The sequence below is a fragment of the Cylas formicarius genome, unplaced genomic scaffold (assembly GCF_029955315.1).
Source record: "Cylas formicarius isolate icCylForm1 unplaced genomic scaffold, icCylForm1.1 PGA_scaffold_10__41_contigs__length_53128322, whole genome shotgun sequence".
NCBI lineage: Eukaryota > Metazoa > Arthropoda > Insecta > Coleoptera > Brentidae > Cylas > Cylas formicarius.
The window spans coordinates 43,160,525-43,180,865 of NW_026844214.1; the positions used below are offsets into that span (position 1 = coordinate 43,160,525).

General features: G+C 36.6%; 3 protein-coding genes across 3 annotated transcripts; 1 reads left to right on the top strand and 2 right to left on the bottom strand.

Annotated features, from left to right (window-relative positions):
• Window positions 1-374: 374 nt before the first annotated feature.
• Window positions 375-6,982, bottom strand: LOC132701891 (DNA excision repair protein ERCC-6-like). Its single transcript, XM_060670182.1, has 13 exons — window positions 6,833-6,982; window positions 6,466-6,778; window positions 6,147-6,417; window positions 5,947-6,099; window positions 5,760-5,887; window positions 5,313-5,668; window positions 4,866-5,039; window positions 4,387-4,539; window positions 2,346-2,585; window positions 2,088-2,291; window positions 1,263-1,418; window positions 608-1,190; window positions 375-554 (listed from the first exon to the last, which is right to left on the bottom strand). Exons 1-13 carry the CDS (start codon window positions 6,899-6,901, stop codon window positions 421-423), a joined length of 2,934 nt encoding a protein of 977 aa, XP_060526165.1. The 5' UTR covers window positions 6,902-6,982; the 3' UTR covers window positions 375-420.
• Window positions 6,983-7,402: 420 nt separating this feature from the next.
• LOC132705267 (cell growth regulator with RING finger domain protein 1-like) lies at window positions 7,403-9,748 on the bottom strand. The gene is made up of 7 exons (XM_060675757.1): window positions 9,513-9,748; window positions 9,306-9,457; window positions 9,086-9,257; window positions 8,882-9,035; window positions 8,699-8,806; window positions 8,519-8,643; window positions 7,403-8,465 (listed from the first exon to the last, which is right to left on the bottom strand). Exons 1-7 carry the CDS (start codon window positions 9,605-9,607, stop codon window positions 8,258-8,260), a joined length of 1,014 nt encoding a protein of 337 aa, XP_060531740.1. The 5' UTR covers window positions 9,608-9,748; the 3' UTR covers window positions 7,403-8,257.
• Window positions 9,749-12,288: 2,540 nt separating this feature from the next.
• On the top strand, window positions 12,289-20,318 carry LOC132705232 (uncharacterized). The gene is made up of 7 exons (XM_060675707.1): window positions 12,289-13,069; window positions 14,538-14,589; window positions 15,139-15,220; window positions 15,280-16,552; window positions 17,450-17,577; window positions 17,635-17,784; window positions 20,103-20,318. The coding sequence occupies exons 1-7, from the start codon at window positions 13,031-13,033 to the stop codon at window positions 20,281-20,283; spliced, it is 1,905 nt and encodes a 634-aa protein (XP_060531690.1). The 5' UTR covers window positions 12,289-13,030; the 3' UTR covers window positions 20,284-20,318.
• The last annotated feature ends 23 nt before the right edge of the window (window positions 20,319-20,341 follow it).

The following is a 20,341-nucleotide window of genomic DNA, read 5'->3' on the forward strand; positions in this document are numbered from 1 at the left end:
TGGTCATTGATCAGAAGCGAAAATCCTCGACGGAAGTCGGCAATGGGCGAATGATCCTAGCAGTCGAGCCCAACATTTTTTGTGAAACGCATAATTGAATTGAATTGAATTGCTTCTATATAAGGTCGCCGATTATTAATTTTTTATTCTGGTGAATCCAGTTAATTGCCACTTTTAGTTTACTTTTTTTAGATGAAGCTACAAAAAGTTTTGATAATACCCGTATAATTTACGAGTTTTCATTTCATTGAAAATGTCGCGGTTAATTTTATAATCGGGATAATTATATTGCCTTTTATTTATCACTTTTTTATTGTATTATTTTAAATAGCGTGTATAAACCCTAAAAGAAAAATAGAATGAAAGAAAATAAATAAATGCAACAATTATATTACAAAAAATTATAAGAAAAATTAACAACTATTTAAACCTAGACTTCTTCAGCGCGTCTAATGCTTTCGACGCCTTCCGCTCGGCCTCTTCGCGTATCTTCAAAGTATGCTTACGAACTCCTTGGTTGACTACCGATTCATGTTCTACAGCTCCCGAAACCCCTAAAATTATCCCTCGAAACCACCCTAAACTCTTCACTTTAGCCCATATTCACCTTTTTTTGAAAACAAATGTTCCAATATGTATGAGTCTTGAGACTTCATCCCAGTCTTGGACCTCTTCTCGCGTTTTGGAACCTCACGCTTCACCAAACCCGTCACATCCACACCATCAATCTTACCAGACGTGTCTACGGTCTTCTTTCTTTTCGCTTCGGGTCCTACGCTCGCTTTCTTCAAACGTTTTCTTCTTTTCCGTTCCTCTTTCGCGATCTTTTGGTTCAATGACGTTTTGGCACTTGCCTCCAAGGCTTTTTCAAAACTGCAACCAGCAACCAACTCGTCAGCATCGCCTTTGCGCTCGTTGAAGTTTAACCGGTTATATTTTACTAGTTCAGGCGGTGTCAACTCTCTCAACCTTTGTTTCTCCGTTAGGTAACAGAGTCTCTCCGCCTTCTGTGTGTGAGGTTCAGGATTCGCGGTAATTCCTTTGGCGATTTGGCGAGCCAATGCTTTCATAGCCTCCACCCTCTCTTCAGTGAATATAGACTCGCCCGACGCTTCGTCCGTTTGACGATTTTTCAGTTTCCTCTTCGCCCTCGATTCTTGCTTTTCCTTGTATTTTTCCTGCAGCCTAACCTAAAATAGATTACGTTAAAACGCACCCGCGTATTATTATATAATATGATCCCAAACGGCGCCGCCACTGACCCTGGACTCCTGAAATATATTGGTCGTCTCCGGTTTCGGATCCGAGGGCAGCGAAAATAGATCAAACAAATCCGACGACTTGAAGAACTTGTTAGTGCTTGGGTCGATTAATATTTTATTGCTTAACAGTTGCTTCCACACCTGCCTCTGGTACATCTGGAAAAATGTTTCAGATTACTGCCTTAAATTGTTGATATTAACACAAAACTTCGTCTAAAATAGGGATAACTAGGGAACCAGTAAAATTTAGAGAAAAGCTAGGGGACATGCAAGCTTCACTTTGTTGCACCATTTGTATTTTCGACTATCTCTTAGTAGGGAGAGAAACCTGAAGGCAATATATTCATTTTTCATATACAAAATTTTAGTCTCCTGTCCCAATCACTTATTTTGATTACCCCAAGTAAATGTTTTGAATACACAAGTTACCACAGAAACATGTATTTTTATTTGAAATCCTCTAATGTATTGTTTTTATTGTCATTTATTAACTACCCAAAACTATCTCAATTTTTATGGCAATGTATGGAAAAACAGAAGTGTGGAATGGAAATTACTCCAAATTTATTAAACAGAATTGGCTGAAGCAGTTCTAATGCTATTTTTCACATATACAATTGGGTGTCCCTTAATAGAATCAGTCTCTTACAAGAAAAAAAGATTCGCGGGCAAAAAGCTGTTTTCTCACAAATTTTTGACACCATTTTGAGGTTGCATTTAGTTACGTGTGCTTTAGGCAGCCGACATCGAGCACCTAAAGTTAGTACCCATTAGAATGACTTAAGACCGAACAGCAGTCTCCTAAAACCTAGTGTCGAGACATGCCTTTTCTTCTATGGTACCGGCAGACAGAAGCCTGTAGATGGTCACCGACTTATCCTGCCCGATCCGCCAGGCGCGTTCTCGCGCCTGCGTGTCTGTCGCCGGATTCCAATCCGGGTCATAAATGATAACCCTATCGGCGCCTGTTAAGTTAACTCCCAGACCGCCCACTCTGGTAGTCAGCAGGAACACGTCGTAGCTCGAATCCTGTAATCATCCATGCAAAGCTGTGATGTTTTCGACGATGCACGAAGCCTATACCTGGTTAAACTTGTCGATTAATCCCTGACGCGAGGCGACGCTGGTCGATCCGTCCATCTTCAGGTATGTATAGTGGTGTTGGACGAGGAACTGTTCGAAAATCTTTATCATAGATCGGCCTTGCGAGAAAAGCAACACCCTGTGACGTTGACGTTTCCAAATTTTTAACAGCGCAGACACAACGACCATTTTACCCGATTTTTTGTAATATCCGAAACTGTCCGGCAGGTCCGCGTCGTCCTGTAGGCGTTAACTCGGTCAGTAAGAACTCGTCTGACACACACACAACAAACATTGCGTGAATCAAACTCGTTTTAGTTCAGATGTAGAACTGTAACAATATTTATTCGTGTTGACCCGACTAGACTTTAAAGAAGCTTGCGAGTTATCTATTTTATCTTTTCTTTTAGTTTCCCTAAATTATTTAATTGAAATGTGGCAGTTTTTTGCTTTTTCTACTACTATCTAAGACAAATATATTTCAAAATTTTCTATGTAAAAGCAAAGAGTAAACAATAGCAAAGTAAATTAGATATAGAAGAACAAAATGGTGGGTCGTAAGCAAGTTAAATTTTAATGAAGTGCAGACGCTGAATGATTAAAATATAGCTTTTCCCGAATTGGTTGCTGATAAGTGCATCAAATACAATTCATTCTGCCGCGTTTCTCGATGTTTTAAAGTTGCTTCTTAACCTCAAAGCGCTCGCGTTATAAATTCGACCGACATTTTCAAGGGACCTGGACAACGATTAGCATAGGAAGTCCCGGGTACAACCCCACATGTTTGGCACGTATAGGCAGAAGCAATTAATAAATGAAACTAGAATTAGTTCAAATTTTAAACTATAAAAATCGTCAGGAAGGCATTTCCTATTAATTGTCCCAACAGAATTAGTCACTGAACGAAAGTGTGGACAAGAGAAAAAATAAATCTCGCTTGAAGGACCCTATATCGTGGAACTTGCCCCAGATTGTGCAGTAAAACTGGACCAAACAACTTTAAGAATTTATCAACAGTCTAAACTGAAATTTAAGCTAATTCACCTTCCAAATCTTAACTATTTAACAGCTATAAGTAACAATGAAGAAAATAGTTTTCACCCGCTAGTATTGGATATGATTCCACTGGATAACTTAAAAACTATTGGAACTGTATTGGAAACACAAAAAAATAAAATTAACGATATTAAAGAAAAAACAATAACTTTAAAAGGATTCAGTATGTAGACATTATTCCTTTACATCGGTTTGTTCCTAATCCTTCTTGGTTAAGTGGACTGAAATGAAAACTATGTAAGCCGAGCGGGGCAACGAAATAACTGTAGCGACTTACCTTGGTGCCAAGGAGCTGCCTTGTATTCTGGGTTCGTCTTCCGGGTACCTCATGGTGATGCGGAAATGTTATTTGGCAAAATTAACGACTAGCGAAATGCAAAACAGGAAGCTAAAGCGGAAAGAGCACTGCGAAAACTACCTTTCCAACAGCGTGGTTTTTATCGACTGCCGCTCGACCCGAAAATTAAGTTATGGGCCAAAAAAAAAGGGGGAACGCGTAAAAAGTCGCCCGTAGAAATTTCGTTGCCGTTGCCGCGCAATTTTAAACTATAAACTATAAAAAATATTAAAGAAAACATAAATTCTTAAAGTTAAATAAAAATTAATCATTAATAAATTATAAATAAGTATGAAACTTATTCACTTCTTTTAGATGATGGGTACATCGATGGAAAAGTAGGCCTAATCCCGAAGAAGGGTAGTTCGGTCTTAACGGGGAGAAGTTACATGTTGATAAAGTGCAGACTCTCAGTAATTAAAATATAGCTAGTTGCTTCTTAACTTCACGTTCACGTTGTAAATTCACATGAATTGTCGGTTCCAAAGTTGTACCTTATAAAGTAAAATTTATAAAAACTGTTTCCACCCATCCCATCACGAAACTAGCGCGTCATTTATATAACACTGGTTGGCCAACTACGCAATGTTTAAAAGTAAATAATTCTATTATATTTTGGGAATTCGGGGTGACACAAATACGACCTACGTTTTTAGCTTCGTTTTCGTCGAAAAGAAACAAATCCGGGTGGTTGCATAACTTTCGTAATGCGGTTATGGCGACCAGCATGTTTGCCCTTAAAGCGTTCTCGCTGCGCCAAGTTCTTGAACCTTTGTCGATGATGGAGCTCACCCTCTCTCCCTAAAAAGCGACCGGTGAGCCCTCTCATTTGAAGAAACACAAAGAGGTAACAAAATTTTTGATCTCCATGGATCACCGGATTCTTGACACCCAAACCCATAAATGTACAGAATTAAAAAATGTTTATTTTTTTCAGAGAGCGGTCATTTTTGCAACAGAAAGTGGTGCTGTCAAAAAAATGATGGTTAGGTTTCCTATTTTATCTCCTAATAAATTGAAGTAATTTTTGTATAGTAATACTGAAATTTCAATCATGCAATGGTGCTGCAATCCGGCGCGTTCAAAATCGGAAATTGTGTTGCCTTTACATTGGCAATTGACCATACCAGCAAATAATTCTTGTACAGGTCCTTTTGATCGTCAGTTAAAGTGCAAAATAAAACTTGCTCGCTCTTGTTGGGGAGTTGGAGGTAGTTTTGCACGTCGTTTTTTGATCTCCGCAGCAGGTATGGTGAGATTATGTTTTTCAGAGTGGATGCAACTGACAGAGCGGTCGCCTCCTACGGGAATATGTATTATTACTTGACATATTTGTTTTGCCATTTTTTCGCCTTAAAATTAATTTTTTAAATAATTTTTTTCCATTTCACCTAAATCTGGAAGGCAATCGCTGGTGAGATTAAACTTTTTCACAATTTAAGGCAATCTTTTTTACATAAATAAAAAACTTCAGACATATTTTCAATATATTTTCACATTCTGTATATATTAAATTAATTTTGAAGAAAAACTAGCATAAATAAATCTTGATCAAGGATTTTTTGCTTAAATACCTGCATCGAGCTGGAGTTAGCGAAACCACCCTTCAAAATCGGGCTTATAAAGTGTTCCTGGAAGGTGGCCAAATCGCCAAGTATCCCTGGGTTAGTAAAATCGAATAAACTCCATAGTTCCACCAAGTTGTTCTGCATTGGACTTCCCGTTAACATGATACGGTGTGGCGTCCTTAATCCTTTCGCCGCTACCGTCACCTTGGCTGATGGGTTTCTTACCTTGTGACCCTCATCGAGGATGAGATAATGCCAGTTGTACTCCGCAAAGTTTCCCTTGTACTTAAGGAGACCAGCATAAGTGGTTATTATCACTCCTTTCGATTGATTCATGTCTTTTATGAAGGCCGTTTTGTTCCCTAACAGTTAATAAAATAATTTACATAGGCATAGCAAACATAAGCTCTAACACTGACAGAGACATTTACACGTGCATCAGTTATTATTTACCTTGATGGGTGCCGGATTGATGAAGAACAGCGACTCTAAATTCCGGTGCCCATTCGTGAAAATGTTTCACCCACTGATGGATAATTGTAGCTGGGCAAACAATCATTGTGGGCCCTAAGCCATTATACCTACAATGATACTTACCTAACTATCACAGATTCGTTTTACATAGTTTTGTTCTACTAACCTGCAGTGGCTCGAAATAATCCTGCTGTACTGCAGTGAATGCAGGAAGACAATCACTTGAACTGTTTTGCCTAAGCCCATCTCATCACCTAACAAACCACCAACGGATTTCTGATGTATATCCCACAACCATTCGACACCGTCCTGCTGGTAACTGTCATAAAATATAAAATATGCAAAGAGCTACATAGAGGAACATACCCATAGAGTCTTTCCCAAAGTTCTCTGTGCACTTTCAGGCCACCACTAAGGGCAACATCTGACTCGTCTTCAAGGTCATCAAGTGTTTGTTGCTCCTCTAGTTTTTTATAATACTTGTCAAGCCTCGCTTTGTAATTTTTCACCAATGCGTCGTCTTTGTACTTTGCAATGGGTTTTTTTAGTGGGGATTTACTTTTTTTTAAACCTGCACTCTTGTTAACTGAAGATTTTTTGCTTGGTCGTTTTGGTTTCCTTTTTGAACTGTCATGATCTGCAAACACGCATTAACATGCTATCCATTGCAGCTCAAAATTATCACCTGAAGTGTCGTCTGCTGAAGGGACATATTCACTGCCAGAATTATTATCGGCAGCTGAATAATGCTCTTCAAAATCATCGTCGTGCTCTGAAATGGAGTGCTGGAGTTCGACGGTTTGGGATTCTAAAGGAGCTTCAGCTTGTGTACTGATACTGACATTCAATTTTTTGTGGCATGTATTGGGCGCATCTGAGAATTCATGACTCGATTCTTTCGTAATCAACGCCAGCTCTAGAGCAGCTTGATTTTCCAGCGACTCCTGACTTTGGCCCCATACCTGAATACCCTGATCATTTTTTAATTCTTCAATTTCCTTTGAAAATAAGAATATACAAATTCCATTTCAACAAACAGCGATTATACGAACATTCATATCTGAAGCTGTAAATGTTTTTGAATTTTCGGCAAACATTTTCGGAATTTTCAAAATAATCATGAAGGAATAATATGACGTTTTTTTATTAAATTAGTTAAAGAACATAAATAAATAACCTATATCAATTTAAAGCTCAGAATGGCAATTACCAGGCACTGCCAAATCAATTACGATAAACTGCAACTATAGATCAGAGAGACAAAACGGAATCAAGCATTTTCTATTTTCTTCTATTGGCCATCACTGCTAGAATGAGTTGGCCAGGTTTCTTTAAAAAAAACTATTAAGTGTTATAATAATGGGAACGATATTTTTAAAAACAACCAAAGAAATAACTATAAGTTCAAATTCTGTGACAGGGCAAGTGGCAGGCTGTATCTTGTCAACTCCGTATTGAATCCGCTATTGCCTTTAGCTATGTCGTGCATGCGCATGTATGAAATGATGTTCTCAAATTTTTTTCATAGTTGATTTACAAATTGTTGTATTATCGGCATAGACAGGGCCTCTATATTTCTAGTGCCTATATAGTTAATAATCGTCGACGGAAGTCGTAAATGGTCGAATGATCATAGCAAACTTGGCTAACAGTTGTGTACGTTTATCTATTAGAAATTGTAGGTTAAGCCAAAATTTGAATTTTTTGAAAAGGGAAATAAGGTAACTGTGATGTCTAATAAACGCCTGTGCCCATTCGACGAAGCCAGTCAAGCTGTAAAAAAGCAGGAGTTAAAGACCGGTTTAAAAGTTCGGGAGATAACATCCGTTGCATCAGAAAAAACGCTGCAATTACTCTACAAGGGGAGCAAGAAGCAATTTCAGTCGATCCCCAAGCCAGAAATGATTAACATTGCCTTTCACTGCTGCAACTGCTCCGTGTCTATCGAAACCGAAACGCTACTATTGTGAAAAAAGTTCCTGTTTGGATTGTCTGCAGGATTGCATCGACTGCAAAAACACTTTCTGCAAGAACTGCTCATTTTCCTTAAACGATGAGGATTACCTGTGCTATACTTGTTACTAATTAACTGCTTGCAGTTCTTTGGATCAGAAAAAGTATTGTTGAAGTTAACACAATGTTTAAGATTGCCACTGTTTGTTTATTGATGTTTGCAGTTGTATGAGCCTTGCTTTTGTATATTATATATATATTTGGCTGCTTAATAGTTATTGTGAATATATAGTATAAATGCTTCATTACCACATAGTTGCCTTTGTCTAATAAGATTTATTATACATTTTTAAAAAATTATCAGGATATTGTTTAGTAATGCCTGAAAATACCATAAATTGACTCCAGTAGTACACTTTTAGAACAAGTAAAGGAGTGTTTTTGTTCGAAAACTATATTAAAAAAAAAACAAATACTATCATTCACATCACAGAAATATTCTTATACAAAGTCTATTTCAAGTTCTATCTTTGAAAGCCAAGAAAATCAGTCAGGCGGTCATCCCAGGTGTGGAGCCAGTCGAGAAGTGACCAACGGCTTTGAATCTGCTTCGAGCTTGAGCAATCTGTTATATAATGCTCATCTCTAATGCAGAAGTAGCTTTTTATGGAGCCCCGACAGATTGGACACCGATCTAATCTGGAAAAACAGTTGGCACAGACACATGTGTGCCTAAACCACCAAAAATGTGTTAATCCAAAATTTGGATCCATTTGTCAGTCTACCTGCATGGCAAAATGGCCCTCGATAATGGAAAATACTGGCACACTATACAGTACTGCTGCTCTGCTTCTCTGTCCTTCTGGTTTGCCGTTTCATAGTTTAAACTCTCAGTGGACAAATAAAGTTGCTAAAAATAAAAAGTCAATAGTTAAATTGTTGCTGGTGTGACCACAAGGCTTTACCTTTAATGAAGACAATTGGCCATTTGCCTGCTTTAGGTACTGGGCCAAAATACGGGTAGGTAAAGTGCATATTGAATCTTTTATGTGAATTATGTTGATTAGTGCAACCTAAAATATTTACAATATTTACTATTTGTTATTATTATTTCACATCTTAAAGAGTGATTAGTGATATATAATTACCGTTTCATTTGAAAGAACATTTTGATCCCTTACATTCCTAATCACAATAACAACTAAAGGATAGTAATTCCTAGGCAGTGTTCCTGATTTTAAAAAGTCAGAACTTGTTTTGTTTAAGCTAACGGTGTATGTTTCCTCCGTGTTCGCGTCATTCCTGTAAAAGGTAAACAATTTTTTTCATCCAGCTTACAATTTGAAACTTACACTGCTTGCAGGCCCGATTGTTCATAATATCCATTCAAAAAGTCACCCCTAGCAAATGCGTCTCTAATGTCATACCAGGGTCGACACAAAAACAAGTGAAACTGTTTAACGCTTACACCCCAGAAACAGTGCACTTCATAATGCACTTCACTCAATAAGGAAAATTGTAATTCTAAAAAGAGACACCTTAGCTTGGTTTTTGTTTAAGGATGTTAAATACCTTCATAGGAAGCACTCTGTGCTCTCAGTAATTTAAACGTGAATGGAATCTCGATTCGAACCATGTTCATCTGCGGGACTTTAGGAGACCCACGTTGAACAGAAGTCGGAAAAGCCCACTCTGTCCTCTGATCTCCGACATACAACATATTCCTATACCAACAAGATTACTTATTGAAAGAAGCTGTGTAAAATTCGCGATACTTACCTCGTTATGTAAAGAAATATGGCACAAAAACCCAACGCCGCAGCGCAAAAAGAGAAAGAGGAAAATTCCGACAGGGTCAAATCTAACGAAGTCATCTTTGCGACTAGATGCACCCCAGCAATAGTTAGCGCGGATTGCGTTAATAATTATTACATCACAAATAGTAGATTTCAAAATCAACTTTTTTGTTGCTAAACAAGCTACTACTGTCAAAAACTGACCGCATTAAAATGAGTTTTTTTAAATTAATTATCTGGTGGTAGGCAAATCTGCCAGGATCATTCGACCAGTAAAAGAAAGGACGTCAGTAATCTCTTCTTAAGAGTCATTCTCCATAAGATTACAAGTTTCTCTAACATTAAGGACGAACTATATTCAACTATAAAATACCGAATGCTTTAATGCCAAACAATATTAATGAATAATTTTTCAATTGAAAGGGGCGTGTGATCGAAGTTATATGTCCTACAACAATTTTAATGTTTTCTCTGCAAACATCACTGCCAATAATTTGACCTTTAGGAAACATGCGCGTTTAAACGGAATTTGAACGGAAAGTCGTGCCAAAAGCACATGAAACCGTTAAAAAATTTGGTGCAATTGTTCGTTACGAGAGGTTATTGGTTTCAAGTTGTTCGAAATGATTGATGCTGAAGATAAAGAGGCAAGTAGTAATCTTTTTAAAGTCTCATAGTAAAACGATTTCAAGACCCCACTGATTTTTTGATCAATGTAACGAACTAAAACAAAATACAAAAAGCAAATAATGTAGGATCGTACGCAAAATCCGGGCAGACAATATTCCGAAGAATGTATAAAAGGATATATCCTTACATTTTCATTGATTTCATTTAAACCATAAGCTGATCTTGCATCTGAACATTGCAGGTTGTATTTGGTCTGTCTATGAAACTTTTAAAAGTATGTTACAAACATTTCTGAACCTGATCAGTGCTCGTGTATATTTTCTACATCTTCCATGCGATGATGGTCTTATTAGAAGCACTGAACTTGTCCGCCGGTATATTGTACGTTTTTTTTTGAATTATTAAAATTAATCTTTTTGTCAAAACAAAGGCAGGTGTACGCATTTCTTTTTTCGTTTTATGTTGTGATGTATTGGATATATAGTGTGGTATCAACTCCTATAATCTTATAATATGAACTATAAACCATTGACGAGTGTACAATTACTCTCCGGTTTTTATGTGTTTATTTGGCATAGATAATAGTATTAGGTTAGTTGCGGTTGAATTAGGACGGATTTGCCTCTAGATCATTGTCGACGTTATCCGCCCTCGCTGACCGATTTGGTAGGTGTATTTATAGAGACGTTCTAGACAGTGCAACCACAGAGGGTACGCTCTATCATGCGGAGTGTGGGAAAGAAAAATAAGTTAACGTTACATATTTTAACAAATTTTTGCACAAAAAAGAATAAAACAATTGAAAGCAAAAATATTGGTTTTCTAGAAAAAGCTTCCAAAAAGCGAAAAGTCGTAGAAAATGATTAAAACGTGTATTATTATGGTGAATAATTCATGTGTTTTTACATTCAAGATTATTAATTAATTAATTGAAATATGATTTTTCGCAAATTGTACAAATTAATAAACCCAGTTATACTTGGTTCAGTGCACTGACTTTGTATACATTCTTTCTGTTTTTTTTTAATAATATTCAACAACATTTTCTGACATAACTGTATCTTACTTTCCGTAAGTACATAGGGCAGTAATTTACATTCTGTACACGCAAATAGCACTTTAAGTTTAATTGGTTTAAATTTTAAATCTGACCAATGGGATTGTGCTAGGTACGGCATGTATCTCGCATCTTCTTTGCTTCTTTTAAAATCTGAATAAATTTAATGGTAGTTTATTTAATTTACTCAGTACAGAGTACAAGAACGGAGATCATGTCACAATCTCAAGTATATGGCACTTAACTGTGCCATACAGTTTATAATTCTTTTTTATATATATTGGTATAAAATATTACATAATAAAATATAAACTAATTACTATTTTACCTAGTTTACGTTATTTTAGTATTACCTTCGAAATTGTAAAACGCCAGATAGTTACTGGCGTGTGACACAACCACATATTTTGTCAATTATAACTCTTTTCGGTCACGATAACGAAGCTACAGGAAAAATTGTTTTTTCGAGGTTTCGGGGTTAACTAGTTCATTTCGTTTTGCTTCATAAAACTATTAAGTTTATAAGAACAAATGTTAATCGGTGTAAATGTGAAACTATGCTGTGCAAATTAACACTTCCGATTCCAAATAATCGAGAAATCGGAACATGCATAATTAAAATCACGACTAATAGTTGGCACCGCATGCCTTCTTATATATTGCTTGAGGAGGGCAGAGCTAAACATTGTCTCGGATGACTAATTCCCATATTGGCGAAAGTTAAACACCTGAGTCGCGGTTAAGATTGTTTTGTTGCTTATAGATTTCAATGGCTTCTCATATATATCTTTAGTAGAGAAAAATATTTGATGCTCGGATTCATGTTTTTTTAACCTAATTTACATTTTTTGTCCTGTTTCTCTAATGTATTCTTTGTCGTATATACATGTAATGCAGTAAACTTTATCTCAAGCGGAATTTCGACTTTGACGGGTCGAAGATGTTGAGGGATTTTTGTTCTTTGGTGGTAAATATGGTTTAAGCGTGAAACGTTTTGCGATGTTTTGAAATGGAACGCCTAGTACCTCTAATGTGGAAATTATTAAAGTGTAATTGTGTAATTTGGGGTTTGGTGACTCGGGTGGAGATATATGCAGTTTAACTGCTCTCTAAACAAGAGAGTTTGATAACCCATGATTTTTGGGTGGGATGGTGATATTATGTGTTCAGATATCGGTCTGTGTGTGTCGGTTTTCTGTTGATATGAATATCTAAGAATGGGAGATAATTATTATTAGTTTATAATTTAATGTTAACACGTATGTTAGGGTGTATAGAATTTAAATGGTTAAGAAAATCTCTGATGGATTCTTGACCATGAGGTCAAATAACAAAAGCATCTTCAAAGTAGCGTCTCGATAACTTTGGTTTTAGGTGGAAGGTGTCGAGGGCTTTCTTCTCAAATTCTTGCATAAATATATTTCCGATGATTGGTGATAATGGAGAACGCATAGTTGTTCCTGGCATTTCATAAATTTGACCGTTACCAGAAAAATATGTTTCAGTCCCTGTATATGCTAATTTTTCTTTACTGTAATTACCGAACTACGCCACTGGCGCCGCCGGTTTTAAATATACACCGTATACGTTTTTATTCAATAGCGTTCGCAGTCTGCTCGCTTTTCTTTGTAAATTTTAGGTTTGGTCTTTTTTTCGACGCTCAACGGAGAGTATTTTGTCTTTTTTTCAAATATTGGCAGCGTCCATAATAAAGCAGGCGCGCTTATTTTTAGATGTTATATCGGTGTACACGCCTCCAAATCGCGACAATAACATAATATTTCGTTCAGTTTTCCGCGAAAAATTCCCGCGTTATGGAGTTCGCCGCTAACATTTACAGAAAATATATTCAAGTGAGTATTGCGCCATCGAAATTTTTGTCGTAGTGTCGGGCATCTTGAAAAATTATTTCGTGGAGTAGAAAACAGCACGAAGGTCTCTTCCTTTTCAATTGTGACTTTTTCGAATTAGAATACATATACGGCGTGTTATTTTAAAAGTGTTTGACATTACGCAGATATTTTCAAGTTAAAAAGCGAGGTAAAAAGTTAATACAAATGCGTAATTTTATAATTTCCGAAATAAAGACGATTGCTGAACCAAATTGCTTCCTGGGGATTTTTGCCGAATGTGTTCCAAACTCAGCTCTTGTTGGGGGCTCTACTTGTATGACCTTTTCGCTCTCAATGGCTCATAACTTTTTGTTCGGCTCTGTATAATATTTTTGGTAAAAATAGAATTACTCCATTTTTAAAATTCAAAATTGTATTTTTTCTTGCGATAAGGAAACTAAGACCCAATAGTAATTGCCAACTGCGTTTCCCCACCAACGTGGTTGGTTTACTGGCATGTAGCATCATAGATTTAGGCATCGTGGTGACCGGTTAAAATATGTTTACAGTGTCTCATTTTTGATGGTTTTACGATGGCGTATTTCCCTTATTAATAACGATAACGTGTTGTGGTTTCGTAATTTTTGCATTTCTACCCATTCGGTTTTCCATGAACCTATGGAAAAGGTGCAAACTGATCTGAATATGGTTTATTACGTAGTATCCAGTGGTGTAGTCAGTGTTCTTATGAAACTCACAAATTTTGATATCTAAACTATACTTGTGAGTTTTTTTTTATGGAACACCCTATATTTAAGTAGGTTTGTTTGTTCGTATATTATATCCAATTTCTCATATTTGTAATATTTTGGTTTAACTTTAACCATAAGAGAAAGAAGAGGAGGCAGAAATTAAAATTATAATGACGAATTGTCATAACTGCCCTACTACGGTAAAAAATTGCTGCGTCTCAGATGACTATGATATTTTCGTAGAGAAGGCATGCTAACCCGCTAATCTGCTCTTTGTGCACACACCTAACTCCTTGTAACGGGATCGGGACCTATTTGGAGAAAATACTCCTGTAACCTTACTGACGAGCTAATTGGTTCAAAACGAGATTTAAAATGAATCTTGCGCATGCACATGTTGAATAGACCTCAAATTTGTTTCATTTCATGAAAAACTAGCCTTGGGTCACGAAAGCTGGCTTTATTAATAAGAAAGATACGCCCTGAAGCTATAAAAAATGTAATTTTCATTTTCGGAGCAATCTCTTTTCATTATTAATAAAATATTGTCGATACTTTAGTAGCGAACTACAATAACAATGAACGAAGTTCCCGATCGGGCCCCACATAGTCGATCACAACGATACTTCGTTACAAACTTACCGTCTGTGATAGCTTTATCAATTCTCCCTCGACAGATAAGCCGTTTGCGAATAAACAATTAATTGTTCATATTTAATGCGTTTTTTTTTTTTCAGAATGATTCTAACTCGCAACAAAGCTGTACCCGGCCCCCGCCCTTGGAAAAAGGTAGCGCCTATTATTTCGATTTATATACAGAGTGTTTTGTCGGTTTTTAATTGATTGTTTGGATTGGTCAGAAAATTCGGGAAAAAGTTTAAGGCTGTCTTATGTCGCGTGGTTCTTTTAAAAAATTGATGTATTTTACGATTAAGGTTTTGGTTAATAATAAAGCAGGAAAAAATCTGAAGGAAAATTAGTACAAAAGTTCCTACAAAACCAGACACATTAATTTCATTTCATCTATTCAATTCACATTTTATGTAAAACGTGAAGATGTTTGGATTTGAATGGACTGTCCTTACTAATTCTGTACATTTTTTTTAAACTGAACATTTTTTGTTTGATTAATATCGTCGTTTTTTTTTTAATTGAATGTCAATAAACCGCTTAACTTGTACCGAGATGTTCTCATTAATGAAACATCAGTCTGGAAAATCCGGAAATGCCAGGCAATTGTCCAAAATAAAAACTTAAATATATTTTGAATATTTGCGAAGATTTAATAGAACATTGTCATGAGTCTGGACAAAGTTGTTATTCCTTTTTTTTTTTTAGCGAACTTCGATGTAGATTTGGCCAATTTTTGCCAAACTCGAAGATCAGTCTTGAAAGAATTCGATCCTCTCTACCCCGCAAGGTAAGGTCTCTCTTATCAGTTCTTCGTTTTTTTTTTTATAGCAGTTGCAATTTTTTTAGCCCATGCACTAAAGTTGTAAATGTTGAGAACGAAAGTGGGGACCAAACTAAAGACAAATTGGAAACATTTCCTATGGTGAGTATCACGCCAAATACAGAATTACCGATATCAAACCAAGTAGAGGTTCAGTCCGGCGTAGATGCCGCGGTGCATTTAACTCGCCTATTAGTTGAGGATGAGACCTCTTCGGAGCAATCAGGCACCAATTTGAAACCAAGATCTGAGCCTACTGCGGCAAATAATATTGTGGAGTATAAAAAAGCAACCGTGAATGCCGAGAACGAAAGTGAGGATCGACCTAAAGACAAATTAGAAACATCTGCCACCCTGAGTATCACTGCACATGAAGAATTACCGGAATCAAACCAAGTGGAGGTCCAGTCCGGCGTAGATACAGTAGTGAATTTAACTCCCATATTAGTTGAGGACGAGACCCCCTTGGAGCCATCAGGCAGTGACTTGAAACCAATACCAGAACCTGCTGTGGCAAATACTATTGGGGAACGTAAAACAATTGTAAAAGATGAGAACGAAAGTGGCAACCAACCTAATGAAACATCTGCTATTGTGAATATTACGCCAAATGAAAAATTACCAAAATCAAACCAAGTAGAGGTCAAATCCGGCGCAGATACTGCAGTGAAGTTAACTCCTATATTAGCTGAGGATGAAACCTCCTCGGGGCAATATGGAAGTAATTTGAAACCAAGATCTGAGCCTACTGCGACAAATACTATTGGGGACTATAAAAAAGCAATCGTAAATGCTGAAAACGAAAGTGAGGACCGACCTAAAGACAAATTAGAAACATCTGCTGTTGTGATTATCACTCCAAATGAGGAACTACCGAAATCAACCCAAGGAGAGGTCAAGTCCAGCGCAGATGCCGCAGTGAATTTAACTCCCATATTAGTTGAGGATGAGACCTCCTTCGAGCCATCAGGCGGTGCCTTTAAACCAATACCAGAACCTGCTGTGGCGAATACCATTGAGGAGTGGAAAACAATTGTAAAAGATGAGAGCGAAAGAGGCGACCGACCTAAGGAAACATATGCTATTGTGGGCATTACGCCATATGAAGAATTACCAAAATCAATCCAAGTAGAAGTCAAATCCGGCGCAGATACAGCACCGAATTTAACTCGCGTATTAGTTGAGGATGAGATCTCCTCGGAGCCATCAGGTAGTGATACCCTAGGGGAGTGTACAATCGTAGAAGCTGAGAACGCAAGTGGCAACCGACTTAAATACAAAGTAGAGACATCCGCTAAAGTGAGTATGACGCTAAATGAAGAACTACCGAAATCAAACCAAGTAGAGGTCCAGTCCGGCGTAGATGCCGCGGTGCATTTAACTCGCATATTAGTTGAGGATGGGACCTCTTCGGAGCACTCAGGCCCTAATTTGAAACCAAGATCTGAGTCTACTGCGGCAAATACTATTGTGGAGTATAAAAAAGCAACCGTGAATGCCGAGAACGAAAGTGAGGATCGACCTAAAGACAAATTAGAAATATCTGCCACCGTGAGTATCACTCCAAATGAAGAATTATCTAAAACAAAACAAGTAGAGGTCAAGTGTGGCGTAGATGCTGCAGTAAATTTAATTCGCATATTAGTTGAGGATAAAACTTATTCGCAGCAACCAGGGTGTAATTTGAAACCAAGACCTGAACCTACTGCGGCAAATACTTTTGGGAATGTAAAAAAGCAATCATTAACGCAGAGAACGAAAGTGAGAACCAACTTAAAGACAAATTAGAAATATGTCAGTTACATTCGTTCGTTGTGTTTACGATTGTCTTTTTGCACGTCTTAGCGGTATGTTTCCGCAGTAGGTTCAAATCACTGCCCGATTGCTTTGAAGAGGTCTCATCCGCAATTAATATGCGAATTAAATTCACTGCGGCGTCTGCGCCGGGCTTGGCCTCTACTTGATTTGATTTTTGTAGTTCTTTATTTGGCGTGATACTCACTATAGAAGATGTTATAATCTGGATCGGTCCACACTTTCATTGTTATCAGCGTTTACGATTGTTCTTTTACACTCCCCAGTGATATTTCACGCAATCGGTTCAAGTCTTGGTTCAAATCACGATCCGATTGCTTCTCAACCACTATGCGAGTTAAGATTTCTTTGCGATATCTTTAAGTTTTTCTATTTTATAAGCTGATCCTCGACGAATACGAGAAGCGGATTGCAGAGCAGACCAAGCAATTGGAAACGTTGATGTCAGAGAAGCAAGCGACAGCTAAGCAATTTTCTAACCTCGAGTTGGCCTTTTCTGATGTCTTCACGTAAGCGCCATTTTATTTCGGTTAATTAATTTACTATTTTATATCATTTTATTGCAGAAGGTACGAAAAATTGAAAGTGATTATAGACAAATATAAGAGCAACGAGAATATTCTGAAATTGAACTTGCAGAGCTCCGAGCAAGCGCTGAAGTTATGGGAAGAGAAATACCAAAAGCTAAAGAAATGTTCGGGTGATGAGGTTTCTCGGTGAGCGAAAAATAATTTGGGTTAAATTAAAATGATATAGTAAAATTAAAAACGCTGTAAAGAATTCTTTACAGCGTTTTTTCTTGGCCGATCTAAACAGAAATTCTTTTTCTCAGAAAATCTTGGCCAAAGACTTTCATGAAAAAAGAATTTATTGACCGAGAATCCCTAAATGCCCTGAAAATAGTCGGACATTAACATCCATGGAAGTGGTGAATATTTAATACTTGGACCTATCTATGGCGAAAATATATTATACAGGGTGGTCACAAATGGAAAACTTTTATTTATATAGCTTTTATTACAAAAAATGGTAGTTTAGAAGTTATGGCCAGTTTTCTGCAACGACTCGTGTATTTTATTTTAAATCTAACTCAACATAAAAGTTTTTTTTATTAAATATGAATTACTTAAATTGAATACAAAATCTACAAATCATGCTAGTAAATAAAACTTATTACTGAGAAAACGTTTTCTAACCTCCCGAAACCGGCGTCTTATTTTTACAAGATATCCATGGAAAAAAAGAACTAATAAAATAGTTGCTTACCTGAACAGAAGTGCCCAGTTTTTATTCAACCGTTATTTGTCACCAACTTTAAAAGAAAAAATTGAATTTTACAGTGTCGATCAACTTTTATATCTTCGTGAGTAATAATAAGAGTCCAGCATTATGCCTAAGAGAATATAGCTTGCTGTATCCTGCAAGATGGGTACCCATGAAACATATTTGTTCACGAATTGTTCGTTATCTTGAACATGGAGTGATAATCAATAATCGAATAAAAAATAGTATATTATACAACAGGTGCGGTAAACGGCATTTGACTCACGAGTTTATTTGACACGAGCGGAGCGAGTATTTAAAAAACGAGTGATTTAAAAAGTTTACCGAACGTGTTGCATACTATACTTTTTCTACGACCGTTAGTTTTTGGTCAAATTTTCGCAACACACGAATATATTCACTTACATGATAGTCAGAATTGACAAACGTCAAAATTCAAAGCGTGGAAAATATCTCCGAAAACATCCGATTGCTCTCAAATTCGTACGGTAAAAACCCGAAAATGTCCGAAGTGGCTCGGATTCATGGGAAACGAAACTGACTTGGTAAAGTGACGCTTCCCGCACGCTAGATCGGTGGGTAATTAGGTATTTTACAGACGGGAGTAGAAAAAAGAAATTAAGAAACAGGCTCAGAGAAGTGTTTATGTGTGGTAATCGAATAATAGGCCCAGTATTTTATATAATCTGTGGCAGTGCGTGTTAGAAAATAAAATGAGCATTCGGAAAGAGGTAGAAAGACTTAACGCAACAGACGCGGTTAGAAATGCTATTGCGAAAATGGAAACCATATGCCAAAGATGGAGGGAGGTTATCTAAAAAATGTTTTGTAATTAGTAATAAGTTTTATTTACTTGCATTACTTGTTGATTTTATATTAAATTTAAGTAATAAATGTGTAAAACACTTAGGATAATATATTATAATAAAATACACGAGTTGTTGTAGAAAAATGGCCATAACTTTTAAACTAGCAAGCTATATATGTATATTGAAATGATACAGAATTAAATACCAAGCCCAATAAACGTGATACATACGGAATTTTTATAAATAAAAAAAATGTTTTTTTTTTGTTAATTGGAAAAAACATTTTCTGATGGTCATTTTTGGCATAACTGTATGTATTTTTTCGCCGTGGATAGGTCAAAGAATTATATATCATTATTTATTATTATATATTATGGATCATGGATCCATAATAAAAATTTCCAATTTTAGTTTTCAAGTATAAAAAAACACATTTTTCCAAGGCCTGTTTTTCGGCAAAAAAGTGGAAAAGTTCATTTTTATCAAATCTCAAAATTTGGCATGCTTATGTAATGACAAAAAATTCCCAAAATCAAGCGAATTGTAATTATAATTTTAACAAATATTCATAGCATTCCATTTAAAAAATAGAGTTGATTACTATCCTGGCACAACTGAACACCCTGTATACATAAAAATACTAGGGTCAAACACTTTTTGTATTTAACTTTTCTTCTCAGTGTAGTATTTATTGAGATAGTGTGTTGGAGTATCTTAAATGGACAACCCTGTACATAAGTAAAGTAAACAATTTTAAAATATGTTCTCCGCAGGCTTGATGAATGTAGCTTCTAAAGGTCAGGTCAAATGTTACACCCAAGTCTTTAAAAGTGACATTATCTACGTCCGAATTTACGAGGACGAGGACTATTTTGATTTATTTCAATTAAATATGATTGATTTGATTTTTTTAATTTTAATTAATTTTGAATATTTCGCAGAATCGCATTGGAGAAGGAGAACATAACTAAAGAACACGAGGAATTGCACACGTCCCTGAGGGCGATGATTAAGCTGCTCGAAATCAAATGCTCTTCCCTGGAGACGGCGCTGATGCAAAAGACGCGAGAGTGTCGAGAGTTGGAGGCCTTATGTAACGACATGTCACGCAAAAGCAAATAATCCCTTTACTTTGGCGCCGCCCGGAAAAGTTTTAAGTTTTCGAGACGTCACTATTCAC

Bases quoted from the DNA above. Each gene is read 5' to 3' on its own strand.
- LOC132705232 (XM_060675707.1), top strand. From the start codon at position 13,031: ATGGAGTTCGCCGCTAACATTTACAGAAAATATATTCAA. The intron at 15,221-15,279 runs GTAAGGTCTCTC...CAATTTTTTTAG, and splicing joins GATCCTCTCTACCCCGCAAG to CCCATGCACTAAAGTTGTAA. The intron at 16,553-17,449 runs GTGAGTATGACG...CTATTTTATAAG, and splicing joins AAGTAGAGACATCCGCTAAA to CTGATCCTCGACGAATACGA.
- LOC132701891 (XM_060670182.1), bottom strand. From the start codon at position 6,901: ATGATTATTTTGAAAATTCCGAAAATGTTTGCCGAAAATTCAAAAACA. The intron at 1,419-2,087 runs GCATGTCTCGAC...ACATTTTTCCAG, and splicing joins CCGGTACCATAGAAGAAAAG to ATGTACCAGAGGCAGGTGTG. The intron at 1,191-1,262 runs GTCAGTGGCGGC...AATCTATTTTAG, and splicing joins ATATATTTCAGGAGTCCAGG to GTTAGGCTGCAGGAAAAATA.
- LOC132705267 (XM_060675757.1), bottom strand. From the start codon at position 9,607: ATGACTTCGTTAGATTTGACCCTGTCGGAATTTTCCTCTTTCTCTTTT. The intron at 9,458-9,512 runs GTAAGTATCGCG...TTGTTGGTATAG, and splicing joins ATATTTCTTTACATAACGAG to GAATATGTTGTATGTCGGAG. The intron at 9,258-9,305 runs GTATTTAACATC...GTCTCTTTTTAG, and splicing joins ACAGAGTGCTTCCTATGAAG to AATTACAATTTTCCTTATTG.